Source organism: Aethalodelphis obliquidens, unplaced genomic scaffold, assembly GCF_003676395.1.
Source record: "Aethalodelphis obliquidens isolate GAN/ISIS:26980383/991018 unplaced genomic scaffold, ASM367639v1 scaffold55, whole genome shotgun sequence".
Classification (NCBI taxonomy): Eukaryota; Metazoa; Chordata; class Mammalia; order Artiodactyla; family Delphinidae; genus Aethalodelphis; species Aethalodelphis obliquidens.
The window spans coordinates 3,127,462-3,137,160 of record NW_020837999.1 but is presented as its reverse complement, the minus strand read 5'-3'; the positions used below and the strand labels follow the sequence as shown (position 1 = coordinate 3,137,160).

General features: G+C 45.5%; 1 protein-coding gene across 4 annotated transcripts in view; it reads right to left on the bottom strand.

Moving 5' to 3' along the window:
* Window positions 1–6,322: 6,322 nt before the first annotated feature.
* The window catches only part of SEC16B (SEC16 homolog B, endoplasmic reticulum export factor), a 107,346-nt gene continuing 103,969 nt past the window's right edge, over window positions 6,323–9,699 (bottom strand). For 3 of the 4 annotated variants that reach the window (XM_027086229.1, XM_027086230.1, XM_027086231.1), the window contains 2 exons: window positions 8,271–8,369; window positions 6,323–7,622 (listed from right to left, as the gene is read on the bottom strand). In XM_027086229.1, the coding sequence (XP_026942030.1) occupies window positions 7,554–7,622; window positions 8,271–8,369 (168 nt within the window). In that variant the 3' untranslated portion in view covers window positions 6,323–7,553. Of the gene's footprint in view, window positions 7,623–8,270; window positions 8,370–9,699 lie in introns of those variants that run through there. The other variant, XM_027086234.1, reaches the window with a different exon arrangement.

Here is a 9,699-nt window from a genome sequence, read left to right as displayed (position 1 = left end):
CACAATGCTCCATGACCCTTGTCATCACAATGCTCCATGACCCTTGTTCCTTCAGTCGTCATGCTCACCCTCCACAGCTTAATGCCTCTTTAAACTTTGGCTCGAATGTTTAAATTTGCTTTCCTACCCACTAGCAACAAACTTCACCTTGATTGTAACTAGTAGTATGTGGTATAATTTGAACATATTATATATTAGCCTGCAAATTATATAAATATATGACATCCCTACATTATGAAGGATATCACGGTAACTAAGTTTTTTGAATATATTTTTAAGTACAACAGTTCTCACATTAGGCAGTAATTTCTGTGTTCATTTGTCTGTCTCCCTCACTAGACTTTGAGTGTTTTAAGTGTGAAGACCACCTTGTTGAGAAAGTTGTGCAATGCCTGACACATCATTGAATTAATATTTGATGAATTAGTGGACAAATAAATGTACATACGTCCAGGGACAATGTAGCTGAAAGCGGAGATTCTGAGGCCAGACTACCTGGATTCTAATCCCAGCTCCATCCTTACGAGCTGTGTGACCTTGCACAAATTTTTAATCTATCTCTTGAATTTTCAGATTCCTCATCTATAAACGTTGCAATACGACTATATACTTCATAGAATGTATATCACGGCACCTGACACAAAGTAAGTGTTATCAAACGCAAGTCCATGTGCCGGACGCACAGTGAGGCCAAACAATACCATAACGTCAGAGTTTGGAGCAGAGAAAGGTTTATTGCAGGGCCATGCAAGGAGACAGGTGACTCATGCATTAAAAACCCTGAACTCCCCAAAAGCTTTCAGCAAGCCCTTTATAGGAAAGGTGAGGGAGTGGCATGATTAGTTGTTGCAGACTTCTTGGTGTCAGATTCTTTGTTCTTGAGGTCAGGTCATGGTCAGGTCACCATGTTCCTGTAAACCTCCACCAAAATAAACATTATTCTTTCTTCTGACAAGAAAGGACAAGGTCCCAAGGCTCAACTCTCCCCCTCCGAGGTCCAGGCCTGGCTAAGAGGAGGGGTCCCTGCACAGGCCGGTTACCCTCCCGGGGAGCATTCATCCAGCACCCAGTCTGGGTCCTCCCACCAGTGCCCAGCCCCGGCTGAGGAGGCAGATGTCAGCTGGTGGCACCCTCAGGGCCAGACCCTGCCCAGCCATCATCACTGAGGAAGCCAGGCTCCCAGGACCCAGCTGGCCCTCAGGCTTTTCTCTTTTTTTTTTTTTTTTTTTTTTAATATTTATGTATTTATTTAGGCTGCGCTGGGTCTTAGTTGCGGCACGCAGGATCCTCGTTGTGGCACGCGGACTCAGCTGCGGCATGCATGAGGGATCTAGCTCCCCGATCAGGGATCGAACCCAGGCCCCCTGCACTGGGAGCACAGAGTCTTACCCACTGGACCACCAGGGAAGTCCCTCAGGCTTTTCATTTAAACTGGAAAGAATCATTTGCTTAGGATCAATAGGAATATGTGTAGCAAATACCAGTAAGGTTAACTCCCAGCTCACAACTGCCCCTCTTTGGGAATAGCGCCAACCACAGAGGTGGACCCAAAGTAATAATGTGCAATGTCCTTGCAACTTAGCCCTGACCTCTGGCCACCTCCTAGGGGTAGACAACTGATCCCAGCTGGACCAATTTTTGAAACTTGAACAGAGAGACTGAAGCCGGTTGAAGCTGTTACCTTAGTGGCAGTGTCCATATATTCCAGTTGCTGAAGCCTCCACGGACTGTGACCCATGGAGATGCCACCACCATTAGGTCGCAGAGGTGGGGATGTGGGAGAGGTTCGCTGCTGCTCTCTGGCCTGCTGCTTCCAGGCCTGGGCCTGGCCAGTGGGCGGCCGTGGAGAGGGCTCTAGAGCTCTGCGGGACACAGCCCTCAGCCTGTCCCCGGGCCTCCCATTTCACCCGCCTGGCCCGAAGCCAGAGGCCCTGGAGGGCCCGAGGGAGAAGGACGCGATCCGCCTCTCACCGCACCCTCTGCCTGGAGGACCACTGCGAGGCTGACTGCCGGCCGCGCTCGGGGTCTCGCGATAACTGTCTGGCTCTAACATCCGCGCTCGCACGGCCCCTATCACATAAGTACTCAATAAATATATTTCTATTGTTACTGCAATTCACAATGTCTGGTCACCATAGCTACCAAAAGATTCCAAGCATTTAGCTGGTTTAATCCCCAAGTTTAGTCAAGAAAACCCCATTTTGTAAGCCTTCATTTCACAAGCTGAGACATGATTTAATGGGCTTACAGAACGTTGGAAGAGCTCCAGGCACAGGTGGTGGGGAGCTGCTGTTTTCCGTCTCTGCTGAGGACCAGCTGAGAGTCGTAAAGAGCCACATGAGTGATTTGGGTGGAAAGTACTAGGAATAGCTTCCTAATAATGTGTGAGAGTGTGAAACCCTAGCCTGAAACCTCAGGGGAATCCATGGAATCCTTCTCTCTTGAGATTCTTTAAAAATGGGATACTTAATCGGCTCTAAGTTGGATAAACACCAGGAAGGCATCTCACATTAAAAGAACAACATTTGCATGGGTCAGTCAAGTCTGAGTTGCACTGCTGTTGACCTAGTTCCTGCAAAGTACCATTACCTGGAGACACATATAAAAAGGAAGAGAGTATGGGAAGCAGATTCCTCTACTTAGTGAGATTGCAATGAAAACAGTTTAATATGCTCTAAATCCTTATTCAAAATAACTTTAAATCTCATTAAGAAACCATTTCTGAAGGATCTGAATGAATGGTGCCTGGTATAAGTACTTCATTGAGAGCAGGCAGTGTTGAAGGCCGTGTTTGAGGCAAACCCAGGTAAGTACCTAATACCCTATTACGTACAGACCATGCCATATGCAATTTCCAGTTTAAGATGACAAAAACAAGAGGGGAAAAGGCACTTCCATGCCACTCTCTTGGTGGGGGAAGTGTCAGAGAAACCTCTGTGAGTGGAGAGACCCAAATTACACACCTATTATTCTTTTCACGTGCGAGAGTGCTTTGCATATTTCCTGTGGGAAGAAAATATTCTGATTTTAGTGAAGAGGTGGATGCAGTCTCTTGCCCTTCTTGGTTGCTCAGAGGAAGAAACCAAAGAGAAAGGAGATTTCTAGGGTAAAGAAAAAAGCTAGCAGAGACTTTGATCCTGAGCAACCTGAAGCTTGAGTTAGGGTTGAAAGAGGAGTATGTATAGGTGACTGAGGAAGCAGGCTTGTTTGCAGTTTTATAGCCATATAAGGGGATTAGACAGAAGGCAGGAATGGTGATATGTGATGAAGACACTTACATGGAATTTAACAGTTTATTCTCTTCCAAATTACGGAACATTAGGTTTAAATGTTTCCATATAAATATTAAATTATATGTATATAGCAGGATCGCAAATTTGCACATTACCACTCAGTTTTTTAAGAAAAATGTAGCTTCTTTATTTCCTATAACTATTCTTCCTCCAAGCTCATACCCCATTGAGGAGTAGGGGCACAAACAAACTTGCCAATTAACAATATGTCAGTTTCTTCCCTTTTAAACAGTGTCTTTGGGTCATTCCTTTTTTAAAAGAGAGAGAATTCTGTTTATCTCCTCTCCCTAAAATGGCCTGTGGTGATGGGAAAGAAGGCCTATGGCTGACACGGTCAGCCTTACGCCTTGCAGGTAGCTGGTCTGGCCCGACGCTGACCTGGCATCTGCAGGGGACAACTGGTCCCTTGTGGCCTTTTGGGACACTGTGCAATCATTGCCTGCAAGAGTCCACATACACCAGACTGCAGGGAGCTGGAGGCTCTGCCTCAGACCATGATCAAACCCAAGGCCAAGATGCTATGGCTCCCAAGCCAAAGCCAGCTTCTCCTTGGCCTGCAGAGGCTTGCAGCCTCTCGGGAGCTATAGATGAGGAAAGGGCCCAGTGTTCTCAGGCTCCCCGTTCCCAGCAGCATATTTCTAGCACAACCTGTTCTACTCCCCAAGCTTCCACCTTGTAAAGGAGGAACAGAGTATTTTCTTCTTACAGCTGCATTTGCTTTGTTTCACCACAACTGGTTTTAACCCCTAAAGCTCTAAAACAGTCATGACCTTTAGCAAACTCACCACCATCATGACCACTAAGAAAAGCTGATAAACAACTAAGAACTCTGAGAGACCCCAGTGCATCATACCCTTACTAGGCCCAACTGAGGGCTCTTTCCCGAGCCCTCAGGAAATGAACAACACGACTGGTTTTAACCAACCATGCTCCATGTTAATGGATGCATTCTGACTTTGCCAGAGTACAAGCTTCCAATCATGCATTAGCATAAGTACCATGGCCTCCTCCCTTTCTAGTGCATAAAACCCTCTGATTTTCCCCTCATAAAATGTGTCCACTGCTGCACATATTACTTCCTGTGCCTGGGAAGTAACTAATCTCAGTACCTGCTTTGTTGACACTGTAGTCACTCGTTTTCCATGAATAATCCCAACAGGAGGCAGAAGTGAGGACACAGGCATCCGATGTCTTTACCTTCCTCTTTGGTCCTCACTCTCCTCCTCTAAAGTGCTTCTTTTTATGGGGTAGGACTTCCCCTATGTCATTGTTCCTGGGGGCACTAAGCCACATGACCTAACATTGGTGGCAGGTGGGATTCAGGGAGAGAAACTGGCTTAGTCATAAGAACACCTATTGAGAAGTAATTTTAAATTATTCTTCCCATTACACACCTGTATCAAGAAAGAAAAATCTTATACAGATGGCCAACAGGCACATGAAAAGATGCTCAACATTGCTAATTATTAGAGAAATGCAAATCAAAACTACAATGAGGTACCACCTCACACTGGTCAGAATGCTCAACATTAAAATGTCTACAAATAACAAATGCTGGAGAGGGTGTGGAGAAAAAGGAACCCTGCTACACTGTTGGTGAGAATGTAAATTGGTACAGCCACTATGGAGAACAGCACGGAGGTTCCTCAAAAAACTAAAAATAGAGTTGTGATTCCTGCAATCCTACTCCTGGGCATATATCCAGAGAAAACCATAATTTGAAAAGTTAAATGCACTCCAATATTCAGAGCAGCACTATTTACAATAGTCAAGACATAGAAGCAACCTACATGTCCATCAACAGATGAACGGATAAAGAAGATGTGGTACATATATACAATGGAATACTACTCAGCCATAAAAAAGAATGAAGTAATGCCATTTGCAGCAACATGGATGGACCTAGAGGTTACCATACTATGTGAAATAATTCAGAAAGAGAAAGACAAATACCATATATCACGTATACGTGGAATCTAAAATATGACGCAAATGAACTTATTTACGAAACAGAAACAGACTCACAGACACAGAAAACAGACTTGTGGTTGCCAAGGCGGAGGGGGAGTGGGGGAGGCATGGGTTGGGAATTTGGGATTAGCAGATGCAAACTATTATATACAGAATGGATAAACAACAAGGTCCTACTGTATAGCACAGGGAACTATATTCAATAGCCTGTGATAAACCACAATGGGAGAGAATATTAAAAAAGAATGTATGTATGTATAACTGAATCACTTTGCTGTGCAATAGGAATTAATCAACTATACTTCAAAAATATAATTTTTAAAAAAAAGAATGAAAAATCCACAGTTTAATATCACAGGCAACAAGATAAGGCAATTTTACTTATTAGATTATATACTAATAATTTTTTTAAAACACACACATAAAATGCTTAGCATGTACTAGGTACTTTTTTAAGAGCTTGACTCCTTTAATTCTTGCACTGTCCCTATATGGTAGGTACTATTGTAATTATCATCCTCATTTTATAGATGAGGGAACTAAAGCACAGGACAGTTAGATAACCCTGTCCAAGACTACAAGATGAACTGTGGATGAGCCAGGATTCAAGTCTAAACAATTTGGTGCCTATGAAACTCACAAACTACTGACATGGTACCGCCACTGGGTGTCAGCATACCAAACTGAAGGGGCTGCAGTCTTTTTTAGGGAAAAAGGGAACAGCACTTACTGAGGGCCTTCTAGATGCAAAACACTGGTGCACACATTTCCCAATTTAATCTGAGAGATGAATAAACTTTTTAGAGAACAGAACATGCAATATTTAGTTAACAGAGTAACCAATTTGCATCAGAGGAGCTTTTGTCCATATTTTTTTAACTGAAAAAATAGCAGTAGACTTAGAAGTTAAGAGGATCATTCCCTAGATTCTTCATTAACAAAGGGCTTTTACCAGCTGTTCGCACCTATCACACAATGAAACCATTATTAGAAAGACTTCAGGGAAGAGACCACTCAGTGTGCTCTCTCCCTCTGCAAAAACCAGCCGGAGACAAGCATCTGCTATAAAATTATGTGGTTTAATCGCTATCAACATCAGAACCATATTACGTTAAAGTACAAAACCTGTATGTACAATTACACATACAAAGAATGTTCTTTGTGAGGAATAATTTTCAGCAAATCTGACAAACGCAAGAGTTACTCCTATTGTGGGTTTGAAAGGAGAAATGGAAATTTCCAAGATGTCCCCCTCCTCCCTCCGGCTCCTCTGACCCTCCGAACATCCATTTGCAAAGGCCCAAGGCAGGAAGGGAGGTATTAACAAACTCGGGCACTCATTCCTCCTCTCTTATGGAAGGAGTGAATTTTTAGGGAACATTTTCCATCCTTTATTACACTGATGTTCCATCCATCTGCATCATTAGGTTCAGTAGTTACCATGACAATATGATGCCTACAGCAATCTAACTTGATAGCCAGATGCCAGAATGTGGAAAAATAGGACCAGCTAAGAAAGTGAGAGAAATATAATTAATCTGAACCACATAAAAAATGTGCACAAAACTAAAACCAAGAGGGAAACTGCCAAAATGTCACCCAAGAGGGAATGATGACGGGAAACAATGATAAATTTCCGAGATTCAAAACTCTTTTGCTAACTAGAGCCAAGAATTGGTCTGCAACTAAGGCTGAGGAAGAAGTCAAAGTTAGTCTAGGGCTTCCCTGGTGGTGCAGTGGTTGAGAGTCCACCTGCCGATGCAGGGGACACGGGTTCGTGTCCCGGTCCGGGAAGATGCCACATGCCACGGAGCAGCTGAGCCCGTGAGCCATGGCCGCTGAGCCTGCGTGTCCGGAGCCTGTGCAAGTTAGTCTAGAATATTGCCCTGAGTGCCTCTCCCCCAGTCATTTCCTGCTGCTGAGCCCAGTGGTGTCATCACTGATTCCAGCAGTGGGATTCTTAGGCCCTGAATCTCCCGAGGATCTCAAGCCACATTCTAAGTGCTGCTGCCACAGCATTCTGCTCACCTCCAGTCTGCTGTTATGCCCAGTTTTTCCATCTGATGAAGCCGTCTGCACCATCATTCTGAAGCTAATCTTAAGACACTGAACTGAGCTATGTCCTGGGAGACCCTGTCCCCTTGCGTTCTCTATGTCCCATGGAGGCAACAGGCTAGCACAACCCTCTTGGGGGCCCTGATGTGGCAGAGGGGCTGGGAGATTAAGAAACGAGAACAACACAAAAGTTGTGCTTCAGGGAGACCAGCCTGGGATGGGTGGTCCTTCTCGTCACTGCTGGGTTGGATAGCGGCGCTGAGCTAGGCGATTTGGCCGGTTCAGGCTGGTAGCCATGGAGAGCTGGAAAAGAACAAGCGTGGCACTAGATTATAGCCCCAAGCATGACTCCGACCAGGGCTGACTGGCTGGATTGAGCTTGGGCATCCTGAGGGTCTAGAAACCCTTCTGCTGTATTTGGCTTCCCATGGTGGTGTTCTCAGTATTTGCTTTCACCCAACACCTTCACCTCTTAAATAAGGAGAAAGAAATTCAACTTTATATAGAAGGGAGGCCAGTAATGCATCAGAACAATCAGTCTGCCTCAGATCACGCAGAAGCAGGGAGTTTAGCTTCAATCAAACTTTGCAATGATCCCCTTGCCCCCAGGACACAGCCCTGGTGCAACCACACCATTGACACCAACACCAATTGTCTCTCCTGAGTCTCAAGACTTACGAAAGGTCAAGTGAAATATTAATAATAGTGACATTGACTGAGCATTTTCTGAGTGCCAGGCCCTTCACATACATGCTCCGGTTTAATTCTCACAACTACCCGCTGAGGTAGCTACTACTAACCCCATTTTACAGATGCAGAAACTGAGGCTTAGAGAGGTTAGTCATTGCTCAAGAACTCAGGCACAGTAATTTGTTATAAGTAAGATATAAACCTGGGTCTCCTTAATCCAGAACCCATGCTCCTAACCTCTCTCCCTCAGGGCCTCCTTACCTGGGGGACCTGGGATGGATTGTAGAGAGGGACAGCCCCTTTCAAGGTGGGTGGGGGAAGCAGAACACCAGGGTTGAAGTAGAGCCCAGAGGAAACACCCTGTGATGGAAAATAATGGAAAATCCTCTTAGTCACCACTCCCCAGATTCCAGAACATCAAGGGCTTCCCTGAGCATCAACTTTGGTCAAGAGATGCAGATGTGATAGAGCTCAGGGAATCTTGAACAAACAAACGTGGTTCAAGTGGGCACAGCCAACCCCTGGGTCAAGGGTGGCATTGCAGAGCCTTGGTGCTGCTGCATGAGAAGAAAAGGCCATAATAAATGTATTAATAGCATCATAAAAAGTAACCTCCTATTCTTTGAAAGACCTGGAATACTACAAGAGTGCTGTAACCAGGCCACAAGAAATAAACATGTTTTCCTAGCAGTTGGCATGAAATCCATCCTGGTGTGGACGATTCATCAAGAGTTTATCACAGCCCTTGCCAAGGATACTGGTGAACTCTGGCTCCTACTGGGACAGGGAAAGAGGCCGTTCTCTTTTTTTTTTTTTTTTTTTTTGGCCATGCCACATGGCATGCAGGATCTTAGTTTCCCAACCAGGGATTGAACCCACGACCCCTGCAGTGGAAGCACATAGTCTTAACCACTGGACCACCAGGGAAGTCCCAAGGCTGTTCTCTAGACATCACCTAAGGAAGCAGTTACGGGCTAACTCCTGTTCCCTGCAAACTTCATATGTTGAAGTCCTAACCCCAGCACCTCAGAATGTATTTGGAGACAGGGTCTTTACAGAGGTGATTAAGGGCTTCCCTGGTGGCGCAGTGTTTGAGAGTCCACCTGCTGATGCAGGGGACACGGGTTTGTGCCCCAGTCTGGGAAGATCCCACATGCCGCGGAGCGGCTAGGCCCGTGAGCCATGGCCGCTGAGCCTGCGCGTCCGGAGCCTGTGCGCCACAGCGGGAGAGGCCACAGCAGTGAGAAGCCCGCGTACCGCAAAAAAAATAAATAATAATAAATAAATATTTTAAATAAATAAATAAAATTTTAAAAAGAGGTGATTAAGGGGGCTTCCCTGGTGGCGCGGTGGCTGAGAGTCCGCCTGCCAATGCAGGGGACGCGGGTTCGTGCCCCGGTCCGGGAAGATCTCACATGCCGCGGAGCGGCTGGGCCCGTGAGCCATGGCCGCTGAGCCTGCGCGTCTGGAGCCTCTGCTCCACAGCGGGAGAGGCCACGGCGGTGAGAGGCCCGTGTACCACAAAAAAAAAAAAAAAAAAAAGTTAAAGAGGTGATTAAGGTAACATGAAGCCATTAGAGTGGCCCTAACCCATTATGATTGGTGTTCTTATAAGAAGAGAAAATTTGGACATAGACACACACTGAGGTAAGACCATGTAAAGACTCAAGGAGAAGATGGCCAGCTGCAA